The 16900-nt window shown below is 42.1% G+C and overlaps 1 protein-coding gene across 1 annotated transcript in view; it reads right to left on the bottom strand.

Moving 5' to 3' along the window:
- Positions 1-16900, bottom strand: part of DDX10 (DEAD-box helicase 10) — a 248652-nt gene that overhangs the window by 207122 nt on the left and 24630 nt on the right. The window contains exons 8-9 of the mRNA XM_075546562.1: positions 16209-16371; positions 9426-9510 (exon numbers count right to left, since the gene is read on the bottom strand). Coding sequence (XP_075402677.1) covers positions 9426-9510; positions 16209-16371 — 248 coding nt within the window. The remainder of the gene's footprint in view (positions 1-9425; positions 9511-16208; positions 16372-16900) is intronic.

Below are 16900 nucleotides of genomic sequence, written 5' to 3'. Positions count from 1 at the left end.
TCCCAGTGAGTATAAACAAAAGGTGAAGAATGAAGACAGTGGTTGGTGACACGCTGCTATTACGTAGGCCTTCCCTGTTTGGGTCTCCCATTCTCCCTGTACCTCAACGTTACCAGTGGCAACCATCCTCATAAACTTCATGTCACTGTGCAGAGAACCAAGATGGTTATTCAGATGCAGGAAAATAACAGTAAGGAATCAAGAATCCTACTGTTCTGTTCCACCTGTGTATAAAGTAGGTACAAAGGAAAACTTATTCCAGGAAAAATGGGCATCCCCCATTTACAGAAGATTCTACACTAGATTAAGAATGAAAAGGCCTGAGGGCCCGGCCCCAAGCCCAACTACGTGGACACCTGCCCCGCGCCCCAGAAGAATTTATTTCAGAGGGCAGTACTGAAGCTGCAGTTCAGTGAAAGGGACATGTCTGATCCGTTCAGGGAGAGGGACATTGCTGATCAGAGCACACGGGAGCAAATGAAGGGGAAGGAAGAGAGAGTGGAGCACATCCTGGACTACCAAGCCTCGAAGACGATATGCCCACTCAGAGCAGCCAATCCACAGAGAAGACCATATGGGCAGCCCCACTATGAGACACAACATCCCTCAATGACCCATAGCCCTACAGGGGACTACACTGGAGACACAGTGTGGGAATTGCGCCAATCTGATCCATTTCATTGAGGTAAAACACTATGGGCGTGAAACAGAACAGCAAGGGGAACAGAGCAGCAAAGTCCTCAGAGAATACCAAAAATAGACTTTGGGGCAGGGCTTGTCACACCATCAGACTCGACAGGAAAACATTCCTAAAGGCCAACAAACAGTCCTTGAAGTAACTATAGGCTTTCCTTTTTTGTTGTTGCTGTTGTTTTGGTTTGTTTGGGGTGGTTTTTTGTTGTGTTTTTTTTTTTTTGTCATTGGCTTGTTGTTGTTTTGTTTTCTTTTGCTCTGTCTTGTTTTCGTGCATGTTATTATCTCCACAGGTCTGTCTAAATAAAATAAGCCAGATGAACAATCTGGAGGTGAACACAACAGGACTGACAGTTCCGGGGGGGATATGGGAGAGGGGAAGGTTTGGGGAAAGGAAGTGGTGTTAACAAATCCAGGGACAAGGGAACAAGTGACCCAAATCAGTGGTGAGGAGAGTGTAGGAGGCCTGGTAGGGCGTTATCAAGGGTAATGTAAGTGAGAGAAAATTACTGAGCATGAAAATAAAGGCTGAGCATTAAAGTGGACAAGAGGGAAGTAAAAGGAAACAGAGGAAAGAACTAGGAGGCAAAGAGCATTTAGAAAGGGCTAAATAAAAGCACATACATATGTAAATGTATTTATATGAAGATGTAGAAATAGATCTATGTGCATGTATTTTTAAGTTTAGAATTAAGATAGCAGATGGACATTGGACCTCCACTCAGGTACTCCCTCAATACAAGAATATTTTGTTCTATTAAACTGGCATTCCATGATGCTCACCATCACAACACAATCTCAGAAGACAAAGCAGGGGCCTAAGCAAATGTGGTGAAGAAAGCTGATGGAGCCCAGTTATCAAGATATAGCATCTTGGGTCATAAGGCGTGAAGGTAAACAAGCGGCCGTCTTGCTGAGAAACAACAAAGCCCACATGGAAGAAGCGCACCAGCCTGTGTGTTCACAAGGTGTCAAAGGGATCAGGCATCAAAGAACAAAAAATAAAATCATTGTGAATGAAGGAGAGTACAGACTAGCGACCCAAGACCCATCTGTAGGCAGCTGGACATCCCCTTACAGAAGGGTCGCAGGGAGGAGATGAGCTTGTCAGGGTGCAATGTAGAAATGATGAAACATACAACTTGCCACTAGTTCTTAAATGCTTCCTCCCCCCCCCCACCATGATCCCAATTCTACCTTACATATCTGGCTAGACCAGAAAATGTACACTGGTACAGATAGGAACTGGAAATACAAGGAATCCAGGACAGATGATTCCTTGGGAGTGGACGGAGGGTAGGCTGGAAACAGGGAACCAATTACAAGGATCTATATATGACCTCCTCTCTAGGGATGGACAACAGAAAAGTGGGTGAAGGGAGACGTCGGACAGTGTAAGATATGGCAAAGTAATAATACTTTATAAATTATCAAGGGTTCATGAAAGAGGGGGTAGTGGGGGGGAGACAGGAGAAAATGAGGAGCTGATACCAAGGGCTCAAGTAGAAAGCAAATGTTTTGAGAATGATGATGGCAACAAATGTACAAATATACTTGACACAGTGGATGTGTGTATGGATTGTGATAGGAGTTGTATGAGCTCCAATAAAATGATGTTTTAAAAAGAATGAAAAGGCCAGATTCGGATACTTCCATAAAAAAGAAGGCTATCTGGGACCAAAGATCTCAGAAATAGGACTAGGGACACACGATACTAAGTTAAAAAGTTTTTTTGTTTTGTTTTTTAAATCATTTTATTAGTGGCTCGTATAACTCTTATCACAATCCATACATACATCTATTGTGTAAAGCACATTTGTACAATCATTGCCCTCATCATTCTCAAAACACTTGCTCTCTACATTAAGCCCCTAGCATCAGCTCCTCATTTTTCCCCCTCCATCCCCGCTCCCCCTCCCTCATGAACTCTTGATAATTTATAAAGTATCATTTTGTCATATCGTGCCCTGTCTGATGTCTCCCTTCACCCACTTTTCTGTTGTCCATCCTCCAGGTCATATGTAGATACTTGTGATTAGTTCCCCCTTTCCAACCCACCATCCCTCCACCCTCCCAGTATCACCACTCACACCACTGATCCTGAAGGGATCATCTGCCCTGGATTCCCTGTTTCTGGTTCCTATCTGTACCAGTGCACATCCTCTGGTCTAGCCCTATTTGTAAGGTAGACTTGGGATCATGATAGTGGGAGGCAGGAAGCATTAAAGAGCTAGAGGAAAATTGTATGTTTCATTGTTGCTACGCTGCACCCTGACTCACTCGTCTCCTTCCTGCATGTTTAAAAGTTTAACAAGTAAGAATCACCACAAAATAAATGGGGGCTAGGGGGTAGCAGGGCCTGGCCAACTATATAGAAAGCATCTAACTATTAAGTGTAAGGATTTATGGAGTTCAGAACTCTTAACAACGCTATTCTGTTGGGGGATTCAATAAATAGCAAAAAGAAAAACAAGTGGAACTAACTCCATCTTATAAGAAAAGCAAATGAGGTTTAGAGAAGTCCCAAGGGTCTCGGTCATTAGGTGGCATAGCCCAATTCAAACCTAAGATTCCTGACTTTTAAGACAAGTGTGTGATTAGCTGTATGGGCATTTGTCTCCATCCTCCAAATCAACAAAGAAGAAACATGTGTCTATCTTTAGCTTACCTTCAAGACGGCCTATGGCAGCAAATCTAAATAAAAGCTTCTACTTTCCTTCCCCCAAGTCTCTGGCTTGCATGCATTATGGAAATGCTGATGGAAGCAACAGCCACGGGAATACATTAGTAAGAAAAGAGAGCTAGCTTTGGGCACCCCGGCAAGCCTGTGTTAAGAGTCAGAAAGACCCAAATCTATATCGCAACCCTAGTACCTACACCAAAGTGACTAATCGTGAACACATTGCACCTCAGAATCTCTGACCAGAGTTTCCTAATAAGAAAACCTCTCTCATAGCGCTACTTTAAGGGCTAAACATGTTCATTCTTTCATTCACTGAACAAATATTTATTGACTGAGACAGGAAAAGGTTAAAGCGGCGATCTATTGTCCCCTGTACATTTCACCCAGTGGCAGATTTGGGTAGGTGATTGTGTGTGGGTTTGGGAGATCAGCTGTCCTACATGTTAATGATAGGTATGGGAGATGGGGGAGTGCGAGAGAGACACATGGCTTAAGAGCTTTAAACAGGAAACATTTTATTCAGGATGTACCAGATTTGCTTAAAAGCTATAGTTTCAACGGGTATGTCTCTAGGTACAATGTGACCATGTACACGAACACCTCACCTGTGTAAGTGACACACTGCACACATTAAGAGATGTCTATGATGCTCTGGGTCACAGCACATCCAGAAGTGGCAAAGGGATGGAGGGCGTCCGGGAGAGCTCTAATAGACCTCTTCCTGTTCACCTCTCCTTACCTTGCAACTAACTTTCGCTAGTTCACTAGGAAAGCGGAAAGTGTAATACTGAGTGTGGTGGGCCGTTTGTCAAAAGGTTTCCAATCATCTCTTCTACCTGCTTCAAGGTCAAAAATAAAGAGCTGATCCTGTCCCTTTATTAAAGGTTTAGATCCTAGTGACCAGCATACAAAGGCAGAAAGCCATGAATGGAAGCATTCCCCTCTAACCTATGAAAAACTAACTGAAGATTAGACCTTCACAGAACCAAGCTAAAGTACCGAGAACTTTCCCTAGCAAAGACTGTTCTGATCTTGTATCCACCACAGTACGTTAGTGCTCAAAAGAAGTGTCTTTTCACTTTTATTATTTCAATTTACAAACCAATTAAAGATATAATTTTTAAAAAAATAAAACCTTCCCTCATTATCTATTCCATAAAGGACAAAAAAATTTCCACAAACCATGAACACTTCCCGGGTCCTAACATTAGAATTTCAAACTCGTTTCCATCTTAGTATTTGTTGTTGGGTTCTAGCGGGCTGTCATCGGTGCGTGTGTAATGTGAAGGCTTGGCCTCTGCTGTCCCCTAGTGGAGTCACATTCGGTGACCTGAATCTCAAGTATAATCACAAAATGCAGCAGAGCAAGCAAGCTCGGTTGGAATGTTGCTGAAAATCATTTTACTTCGCACTGCTCAGGGGCGTAGGGGCAGGGTGTTATACAACATGGTTCCCATCTTCCACCTATCCTGCACGACTTTAATGAAACATTATTAGGAGTAGCAGCTGTTTGCCTGCTTTCCATTCCCAAGTCTCATATGGGCATTTTTACTCATGTTAGAAGCTTCATTGTGAGCACCCAAACCTGCAAGCCCCTTCAAATGCTTGAGTGACTAGGAGAATACAGCTTTAGGAAGCTATATTCCTATCATTTGATTCTGCTAAACAAAGTTTCCCATCCCCATCCTGATGAACGCACGGAGCCAAGAGTAGGCCAGAGGTTTTCCTCCCTAAATGAATCATTCCAGGCATACGAATCCACAAATAGCTGGTCCCTAAGAGTTGGGGGTCAATCCTATTCCGACGTCAGACACAAGCCCTTCTTCACGTCCCCTCTTTTCCAGGGTTTGGTAATTTGCTGCAATGTCACACAGAATTCACAGACTAGATTTCAAGTTTCAAGGTTTAATTAGGGTAAAGCATAAACGCTAAAGCTCAGGATATGAACAGGCAGGAAAACAGGATACAATTTGAGGGGAACTAGGGAGCAACAGAAGAAGCCCTCTGGCGAGATCTGGGGAAAAAGAAACCCTTCCCCACAAAGCTCCCCTTTTGAGGGTTCCCTTCTCACAAAGCTTCCTCCAGCTTCACACACACCTGGTACCAAGTTAACAAGTGGGCTCCCAAACCAGGCCCACTCACCCCGACAATCCCCAGCCGAGGCCAGTGTAGAGCACCGACTGGAAAAGCTGTTACGAGAGGACAGGGACAAAGACCAAACGACCAGGAGTAACAGAACTCTTAGTCCAACCTCCTCATGGCTCCAACGGAGAGGAGCTCGTTACAGGAGGCTGTCCTTGTCCAAGAAAAGAGGGGGGTTTCTTTCCGTTACTACGAATCAAAAGCATTTAGACGGGTGGGGAAAAAAAGCAGTAATTACTTCAAGGCAACCAATTCCTGAATCACCCTTTTCATTTGACCCAAACCTAAGGAAAAACCCAAGATTCCCAGACGTTAGCTGTTTTACCACAAAACAGTGAATCCATTTTTCTGCATTCCTATATTTTTGTTCAATTCCAAATGCAAACACTATCCTGGCAAGTTGGTTTTAATTACAGTATAATACACAAGATTTTAATTAGTTTCAAAATTTAATTTAGCCTTTATTCAATTCAATTATCCAGTCTCAAGGCCCACAAAACTTCCTAATTATCTCTAAGCCCATTAATGACAAACTCTTAAACTGAAATTTGGTTGTCTTTATTATTACTACTAAGTTGCTGATAAAAAATAAGCATTATATATGCTAAACCTTTCCACACCGACTATACATTTAAAAGTCAAAAATATATTAATTGATTATGAAGGGTCGAGCAGTCTTGTGCTTTAAAAGTTAATGAACATTAGAAATTGCATTGAAACAACATTTTAGATTAGGGCTTGCTAGCTTCAGACACAACAGTGTGATAGTCTAACTCCTTTTCATCTGCACAGTCACTATGACACAATTCAATGCTCACCGTGTATGGTCAACTATGTAGAATTTCCAATAATTCCTCTAGGAAAGCATCCCCTGGAATAGTTCCCCTTCTTGGGCCTTTTTCTGATATAGTAAGAAGTCCAGCAATCGTCATGGGAGAATGTAAAATTAACTGTGAAGACTGCACAACTTGTTTGAACATGTGACCACTGAATGGTATGGCATGTGAAATATGTATCAACTAAAGTTTGTTTTTAAATAAAAATACTTCTACATGCATCCTAGGAAGGAACCGATTTGTCATCGCCAAGTCTACATCACTGGCACACCTTACAGCCCACAAGCTGATCTACACCAGTGCGAGTGGCGACATCGGGAGGGTGGAGTGGAAAGGAAGACCCGATTACAAGGATCTACATGTGACCTCCTCCCTGGGGGATGGACAACAGAGAAGTGGGTGAAGGGAGACGTCGGACAGTGTAAGATATGACAAAATAATAATTTATAATTATCAAGGGTTCATGGTGGGGGAGCGGGAGGGAGGGGGAAAAATGAGGCGTTGATGCCAGGGGCTTGGATGGAGAGCAAGTGTTTTGAGAATGATGAGGGCAACAAATGTACAGATGTGCTTTACACAACTGATGTATGTATTGATTGTGATAAGAGTTGTATGAGCCCCAATAAAACTATTTATTTAAAAAAACTGTAGGGGGAGGAGGGGCAGCTTCAAAAAGCTCGTGGAAAACTGTGTCCACAAACGTCTTGAAGTCACCCCAACCTATCCAGAGTGCCACAAGACCCCAAATTGCAAACATGCAAATGGGTGCACACAGCTCCTGAAGAGATCATCAGTGGGGAAATAAGCTATCCATTTTAGCAGCAATTATTAACGACGTCTCAGATCTCCATATAAAAGGACAAGTCAGTTTGTCCCCGTAAGTAAAGACTATTGATGTGCCCTGCGCCTACACATAAAATGGACGTAAAAGTCACTGTTCCACCCATGCCTCCTTTCACTCAGATCCCAGAAGAAATCAAAATGATTACCCCCCTGAATACACAATGACCTCACACACGACACAGTCCACTGTGCATTCAAAGCACTACGGCAATATAATTATTTACAATTAAGAAAAAGGAGCCTTCTGGTGCATAAAAGCTATTTTAAATAATTCTTTCCCTTCATATCTATGAAAATAAATACATAACTTTAATGAGTACATTTTTGGTAGCCCATTATTTGGAGATGGCTCACAGGATAAATTTGAATGACTCCAACATGCAAGGGAGCTTCTGGTAAAAATGGAACCGGAAGATAATGGCATTTCCATGAACTTGTTAAAGTCTTCTTGAATGTTTCAATATCCTTAATGAACATTTTCACAAAAACCACGTAGAACTCAAAACCACCCTGAGTTGTCTGTGTTTTACCTTACTCATGGATCTGCAGAGCAACAACTTGAGATGGGAAGGCTCTATAGAGTCATTGTTGATATAGGCACTAAAAATGTTTTTTTAAATAAATACCCTTAAGTTAGCAAAAAGGATGGCCAGTTACTTAAAAGAATTAAAATAAAGCAGGAAATCGATGCTTTTCTCTACCATAAAGGGGGAAAGACACAGGCGGAGCCCGGAGCGTCCATGTATAAACTCTGTCCCCCCACCCCACCCCCGCTAGGAAAGTGCAGCAACACTGTGCATCTCTCTTGTCCAGAAGCACCCGCAGTTCCTTAAGGGCTTCGGGCAGAAACTCCTTAGCGAGTGTGCACCACAGTTCCAGACACCCAGTATGGACACTGCTATTCAGAATGAACCGGATTGTTGACACACTCCAGGCATAGCAAGCTACCCTCACTACTTAGAGAAAATGCGCATCTCATAAGGAACCGCTTATAAGTCCCCAGAATCCCACCTCAAAAGCAGGTGTGTAAAAGGACAGCAGTATGCATGGATTGTGATGGGTTGTACGAGTCCCCTATAAAGTGATTTTTTAAATAAAAAGACAGCAGTTTGGGGCCAGCTATGTTAAGTCTCTGCACAGCATACGAATAAAAGTTCACTGCCAGATCCTTTGTAACAAAGCTATCCCACCTGGCACCGGGGACGCGCTCAAGAGATTCACACTACACTCTCTACACACAACCTCAATCACCATGAAAAGGCTTGTCCTTTTATTTATTCAGGCTGTTCTGTGCTAATGAGGCCCAAATGCCTGATTGTGCTGTGTCATTTTCTCGACAGTTGTTAAATGTCATCCAGTTCGCCCCTGACTTATGGCAACAATGGCATGGTGCCCTGCCCGGCACCATCTCCATGATCAGTTGCAGATCAGACCATTATGATCAATAAGGTTTTCACTGGATAATTTTCAAAATTAGATCACCAGACATTTCTTCCTACTCTGTTTTAGTATGGAAGGAAGCTTTGCTGAAACCTGGTCAGTATTAACCAGGAACTGTATGCAGATTTCCCATGTGGAAAGTAAGAATTCTACCACTGAACGGCTAATGACTCTGGGCAAACAAGGGTTGCTTTTAAGGGAGGGAAAGGGCACATGGAGAAAAAAAGAGAGAGAGAGAGAGAGAGACATCTCGGAAGAGTCTCCAGCAATACCTGTAATTCCTGCACTAAGAAAACAGAACAAAAATCTATGCTGTGACGCCACCTGGCCTCTTAGCACCTACTCAGCACAGATGTTAAGACCACGTGATCTAAACCATCCAGGTCCACGGCTTGTTGCGTAGGTCGTCAAGCAAATTCTTTCACCACTCTGAGACCTGGTTTCCTCATCTGGAAACCGGGACACTTACAGCCCAGTGCTTCACAGAGGAGTCAACTGGGACTCCCTGAGAAGATACTCTGAACAGCTCTGCTGAGCTCAAGAAGGGAAAAAACTTCAAAGAAAAAGCTAGAGCTAATGCTCTTAAGAGTTTCAGGGATTTTTCTCAGTTCTAATCAGTGACTGTCAGTCACAATGACTTCCAGTAACTGTCAAGTTTCTACCAACCCACAAAAGTAAATGTCAAAGCAGCACTCACTTACCTGAATCCATCCACTCTTTCTGTGGCTGCAGTTGGGGGAGCACGGGGTGTTACTGAAGAAGCACCAAAAAGTGGGATGGACACCTACCTGGCAGTTCTCCCCGCCCTGTGAATGTATGTGTTGGCGTCCTCTGGACAATCAAACTGGAGCACCCAATTCACAGCTGGGAAATCTGGGCAAGAAAAAGTCTGGGTAAGAAATCAGTTTCCAGATCTGCCCTACTGCACTCTTTTTATTTTACTACCATGTTTACCAGAGCTTTCCGTCATAACAACCAGATAGACACCCTCTGTCGATTCTATTAAAAATAAAATTAATTGTATGTGCCAAGAGATAATAAACACTGCGGTCCTTTTACAAAGTGAACAAAAATTAATGGCAGTGTTTGAATAGGAGGACTACTTTATATCTGACACAGAAGAGACAGATTGCTTTATGTCACACAGATAATGAAATACCCTGAGATTTAATAACCAACAGAGCCACTTAGCCAACTATAAACACTGGCTCTAGATTTAAATAAGTTTACTTCTGCTGGAAGAAAGATGGATTTTCCTACTCCTGTAAATAATTAGTTTCAGAAAACCACAGGGGCAGTTCTACCTGGTCCTATAAGCGGCCGCTAGGAGTCAGTCATCCCAAATGCAAAGGCAAAGTGTGGTTTTTGGTTTGTTCCTGTTACTGCCATCTCTATCCAAATTGAAATTTGAGTTTTAATATGTTCTGTTTTCTTTTGCATTGAGGTTCTTATCTGTGTTTATTTTGTTTTGTTTTCAACGTTTTTTGGTATATGAAACTCATGATAGGTAAATCTCTAGACACAGTAATTCCCTGGGAGTATGGCAGGGTAAGCTGGTGGGGGGAGGGGTGTACAAATGAGAAGCTAATAACAATGAATACAAGAATGAAGAAAATGTTCTAAAGCCTTGTGGTGATTTTACATCTCTTCTTGATGTAGCTGAACTACTGAATGGTATATGTGAATTATGTGTCAATAAAACTATTGGGGGGAAAACAGATGCTGTCTTTCCAGGTCTCCCTCCCAATTCAATTTCCTGGCAATAATTTGTCCATACTCATTTCTACGCCCTGCAGTTTCCATTGATTTCCAGAGAACCCTGCTTTCATTCCCAAACATGAATGGTCTTTAATCGTTTATGGATTTTGCTGTACGGATTTCATGTACGGATTCCCTATCAGAGGGAAGAGGTTGAGCACCCCCAAAAAGAGCGAGGGACTTAGGGTTATCTATGAGAACCAAAAGTACCACTAAGTCCCAATCCACTCAGGAGGCTTACACTTGTGGGGTAAGAAAGCAGAGCTAAGCTGTGCAGAGCACCCTTCCCACTTTCACTCCTGCTCTCTCACTCGCACGCTCACCCCTGGGAGTAACGAGGAGTCGAGAATTGTAGCGGCAGGGGCCTGCTTCAGGGCAAGAAGGCAAGCTCACAATGGCAGTCAGGCTTTCTGGTCCCCCAGCTTAGCCTGTGTGTCCAAATCTCCTGACAGAGACCAAAAATCTTATTCCAGAGCACAGGCCCAGACACTGAGACACCAGATAAACGTGGAAGACATGGACACCAAAAAACGGGTAAAAACAGGAGTAACCCTGAGTAAAACCACAGCCGTTGACTCGATTCCAGAGAAATGCAAGGGAAACTGCCAGCAAATCAAGGCCCCCAGGCGCCAGTAATGGCTACAGGTGCTACCAAACACAGCCGGGGGCGGGGAAAGCCTGGGTTTCAAAGAACAGGACTGATGTTTCAGAGTGGAAGAAAGAGGCAACTTGGAACTGGATGTGAACACATTACCTTGCCCTGTTGAAAGAGGGAAATATTTTCTCTCACAAATCCTAACTTGAAAGAGTCCTTGGATCGAGTTTTTTCCTTTCTTTTTTTTTGAAAATCTCAATTAAAAATATGTTTTTAAAAAAAACATGGGTAACCAAGGCAAAGTCTGCAGGCTGACTGGGAGGCCACCAGGTAGACATAATTGGCTGCTGTTAGGTGGCATCAGCTCAATGCCAACTCATAGACCTGTGGGACAACATAGAGCCACTCTGCAGGGGTCTTCAAACTTCTTAAACAGGGGGCCAGTTCACTGTCCCTCAGACCCGTTGGAGGGCCGGGCTACAGTTTAAAAAAAAAAAAAGAAGAACAAATTCCTATGCACACTGCACATATCTAATTTTGAAGTAAAAATCAAAACGGGGCAAAAACACCCGGAGGGCCGGATAAATGTCCTCGCCGGGCTGCACATGGTCGGGTTTTGTTGGCCGCGATCTTTACAGGAGCAGATTGCCAGGCAACACTCGCATGGAGCCATTTGGTGGGCTCCAACCACCAGCCGTGCTTCTGCTAGCTGCCGAGCACTTGACCCTTGGCACCACCAGTGCTCTTTGAATTCCTTGCTAGGCTCCCAGAAAGCCAGCAGCAAGATCAATTCCTCATCCTGAAAATTCAAAGAGAAGAGACACGAGCACGTAAGTCCTCATGAAATTATCAACTCTGCCCAGACATCGTCCAATGGAGATTATCAGCCAGGAAGTCTCATTCTTAAATGTAAGATGTCATCCAACTGCAGACAATTCAGAAAAGCCTCAATCATAAAGACAGTAGAAAGAATAAAAATGGAACTCAGCAGAAGCAGAGACAATGGGAGAGAAAAGTTAACTTAGAAACCAATATAACATCAGAGAGAAATGAAGCAATGCATCCATCTAACAAGAACAAGAGGCTGTACAAAAATAAATAAGAGCACTCAGAACTTCGAAACTTTAAGAGGAAAGTTGAAATATAGCAGAAATTCCCAAAGAAGAACAAGAAGACAAAAAGATGGCCACTGGGGCTAGGGGTGCAGGCGGGAGGTGGAGGAATATTACATGATTAAGAGAAAAGGTAATTTTCCGGAAAATTTTTTTTAAATAAACAAGAATGGAGGGAGGAGGAAAGGTAGGTAGGTCAGTCTCAAGGAAACCTTTTAACAAGGCAATTAACTCAGTAAACTGCAAAAAAATAGAAAAAATAATCTTAGTATATTGCCTTCCCTCAACAATTACCAAATCAAAATCATGTAAATACTGCTATTTAACTAGAATCATGATATTGCTATATTGAAAGGTTCGGGGTGTCAGAAGAATGATAGTTGGTTGTTTGGTGAGACAAGTAAATCCTCAACTTTCATTAAAAAAACCACCTCGTTAGATAATTTCCAAAGTTGACTACAGCCACCTGAGACATCAACTAAGGCCGCATGGCAGAAACACCATCCTCTGTGATCCAAATCGGAAGGAGAGAATGGTACAAGAGCATAAATTCTGAACATCCAGTTGGCAAATACTATGGGTTGGCAGTGGAAGTCCAAAATCCATTTGCAGGATCCCCCTATGGATTAAGCCTCGGCTGAATCCCCTCTGAAGCTAAATCCAAGGATGTGAATCGCTTTGCTATCAGACAACATCGTAAAGCCGATTGTGGCAAACAGAGCTAGGGTATCTTTTTGACTGTGCTTCGCTGCTTGCATTCACAATTGAAGGGCTGGCCAAATGTCAGTGGAAGCTGGATAAACCCTAAAAACTACTGCCCCAGGATCATCTTTAAACCTGAAACCAAAATATCACCTGGAGCCATCTTAAAGTGAAACAAATGGTCTGCGTGAGCATGATGCTTTTTAAGATCAATATGGGATCAGACTGACAATAACCGGCAGCACAGACGTCAATGAGCTTATGTGAATGGAAGAGGAACAACTGGGAGCATGCTGGTGGCTGCTCAGTCGACTTGAAGAAGGTCATCAATGTCATTAGCAAAGCTGACGTTCAGTCAAAGGCTTGTGAAACACTTTTCTCCATCCAATTGTAGAGCCCTTAACGTCATGAGCTCTTTGGGAAGCGTCAACTAAAAGGGCTCGTGCCAGCGATCTGACAGCCACTGTGCCTGCAGAGGGAAGTGTGAAGAGAGGCAGGGCGTAAAAAGACCAACTAGACCTATTAATACTAATTTTAAAAATCCAAAGGATCTATTTTACCATACTTGTCCATTCTAGTGACTGGTACAAATATTCCTAAATTACTTCATAATGTAAAGCATAGGTTCCTCCAAACATATTGGCCACTGCCGCCCTTTTCCAGAAAAAAACTTAGCACCACGCTGGCAATTGAAACCCTTAGTATCGTGGCCCATAAAGCATGATAAAGTGTACGGATCTGCTTTAGCAGCACCCCCGGAACATCCCAGCACCCCGCAGTTGCCAGTATGACTCACTTTGGGAAACCCCATTTTAAAATAAACACACCTGACCCTTCCAATGGAATAAATCCAAGTTCAAAATCTGCTTATGCTGACGCTGCTTAAGTTCACACATCAACATGTGAGAGAGGCATAAGCACTAAGATGTTTCAAAATTATGCAAGTTATAGTGAAAGGCTGACAGAGTAAGTTGTAGGACTGAGACATTAATCGAGAAAGTTTTATAAAAATATGCATACCGGGGAGGGAGGGAAAACGAGGAGCTGATCCCAAGGGCTCAATAGAAAGTAAATGTGCAGAGAAGAATAATGGCAACATACGTACAAATATGCTTGAAAAAATGGATGTATGGGTTATAAGAACCCCCAATAAAATGATCTTTGAGTAAAACAAATAAAAATATGCATGTCACTATCGCTAGTCACATTTATCTAAAATGACTGATGATACTTATATATTAAGTAATGAACTAATAAGACGCCCAAAGGTGACAGTAGAGTGTTTAGTACTCTGTGTGGTGAATATGCTTCAATAAGCCTGACCCAAACCAGGGTATTTTCAATTACCTCAGTTGCACGTGAAAGTTGGACAATGAGTAAAGAAGATCACAGAAAAATGGATGCGTGTGGATTGCGGTGTTGGCGGCGAATACTGTGGACTGCCAGAAAAACACATGTCATGGAGGTACACCTAGAAAGCTCCTCATAAGCAAACAAGGGTCAACCAAGTCTCAGGTATTGGGGCTATGTTAGTTATCAGGAGAAGCCAGTCCCTGAAAAAGACATCACATTGGTGAAGTGCAGAGTCAGTGAAAAAGAGGAAGACCATCACGGACATGGACTGACACAGCGACTGCAACAACGGGCTCAAGCATAGCAACGATCTTAAGGAAGAAACAAGAGCAGACAGTGGTTCATTCTGTTATGCATATGGCTGCCACGCACCAGAACCTGCTCAATGGCACATGAGTAGGGAAATTATGAAAGAGGTAATTATAGAAACTGGATGAGGTACTTATTCTCTTTTTACATATGTTTAAGATTATCCATTTTTTAAAGCACATTTTAAAAAAAAAAAGCATTCACTGCCATTGAGTCAACGCCAACTCACAGTAACACCAGGTAGAAGTGGCCTTTTGAGTTTGAGACTATCTTTTTTGGGATATGATTATCTTTACCACCAACAGTTTTATTGGCATATAATTCCTATATCATAAAAATAAACAGTTCAATCACATCAAGAGTTATACAATCATCACCTCAGTTTTAGAATAGTGTCTTCATTCTTGGACTCATTGTTATCGGCTCTCCATTTCCCCCAGCCTTCCCTGTTACCCCCGCAAAGGACCATCCAGTTAGTTACCGCCTATAGCGCTTACCTGTCCTGGATTTCATACACCAAAATCATAGAAAACAAAACGCAAGAATAACAACGTAAAACAGACAAAAATCTCAATTGAAAAGCACCAACTATTAAAAACTAACAAATTTCGATGGAACGTAAGGAAGCTCAAATGACAGAGCACTAAATTTTAACACAATAGCACCTGCAACAATCCACTGTCCAATGCACTCTGCACGTTAGCAGAACTATTGACATCGTGGTCCATGGTCAGAGGGGTTTCACGGGCTCACTTGTATTTTTTAACTGAAACAGCTTTACACTGCTTCTAAAGGGAGATCGAATAGCAAGATATTACTTTTTGACCCAACCACATCTACCATAATCAATTTCACAATGCTCTGTCTGATATCAGGGCTATTCATATACCCTCAGCAATGCCTGGAGGAGATTCATGGGAAGCTTAATCCACGTGTAAATGAAACACATGGATGTGGGGCTTCCGTTGTCAACCACAGCCTTCTACAAACCAGGCAAATACAATTTAAACTCTGATGCTGAGTCCATCCTTACAGTCCTTGGATCGCACAGGCTGGTGTACTTCTCCCATGTGGGCTGAGTCCACACCTCTGAGACTAACTCTTTAAGGGAACTAGAAAGCCTAGTCTCTCCAATTAAATAACATTTGAAATTGCATGATATATACATTATGCACCAATAAAACGGGAAAATAATATATAAAAAAATTCAAATTTCTATCCTTTGGATTTTATCACTGAACTGCTTTTCATCTCTTTCTACCCATCCCTACAAAGGCACTAACTGTAGCTCACTACCCTAATCGCTTTTCAAAAGATGTTAAGATATTGTGATCCTAAGATACAGATGAGAATGGCTTTTGAAAAGCTGTGTTTCACTGTTTCTTATAAAATGTGTTTAAATATCTACCCACAAGATTCCAATTTTCAAAGAAAAAAATTAAACTTATTTAAGTCTGTGGGGGAAGTTTCCCTATCCTTAAGCCTTTAATCCTCTGCTGATGAATTTGTAGACCCCTACAGTGAAATTATCATGAAACAGTAGTAAATGCACAAGAGATGAAGCTATTATGGAAATTTTCACTGACCTCTGGGTCAATCCTTAATATTAATCATCTGTTAATAACTCTTTTATTTCATGCAAAAACAAGAGGAAAAGAATGCCCAGTTACTTCAGTGTAAGTTCTATAAGCAAATCAGTTTCTCCAGGAGCCTAGCATATTTCCTCATAAGAAGTTTCTCACCCAGCCCTCTGGCTGCAATATCAGTAGCGAAGAGTATTGCAGCTCTCTTGCGGACAAATTCGTTATAAACTTCCATTCTTCTCATCTGCTGCTGCCGACCATGGAGGGCAAGGATAGAAATGCCAGGACGCAGCCGACAGAATACTCGATACAGATACTGAACCTGGGAAAAAGCAACAACAAGCAAACAACAAAAGAATGATTTGGTCATTTCTTGGTGGCTGCACTAAGGCAAGCTTAAAGATGAACGATAGAAATACATTCAAGTGCAGAGTTGAGAAGGGGAAATGCCATCTAAATATGTTGTCTTTACATTTCCCCCATTTTTAAGCTGTTAACGGAAATTTCCCAAACTAAAGTACATATTCCGAGTATGTCGTAAACACTGATATTTTAAAACAATTATCTCTTATATTGTTAGCCAATAAATTCTACATAGGGCGATTTGATACTTATCACCAACTATATTTTTAAATACATGCAAAACTTGAACAAAAATAAATTTGGGATCGGTCAGTGTAAGACATGAAAAATAATAATTTACAAATTATCAAGGGATCACAGGGACAGGGGAGGGAAAAAATGAGGAGTTGATACCAAGGGCTCAAGTAGAAAAAAAATGTTTTAAAAATGATGGCAACATATGTACAAATGTGCTTGACATGGCAACATATGTACAAATGTGCTTGACA

This window comes from Tenrec ecaudatus, chromosome 4 (assembly GCF_050624435.1).
Source record: "Tenrec ecaudatus isolate mTenEca1 chromosome 4, mTenEca1.hap1, whole genome shotgun sequence".
NCBI lineage: Eukaryota > Metazoa > Chordata > Mammalia > Afrosoricida > Tenrecidae > Tenrec > Tenrec ecaudatus.
This window is presented reverse-complemented; position numbering and strand designations above follow the sequence as displayed.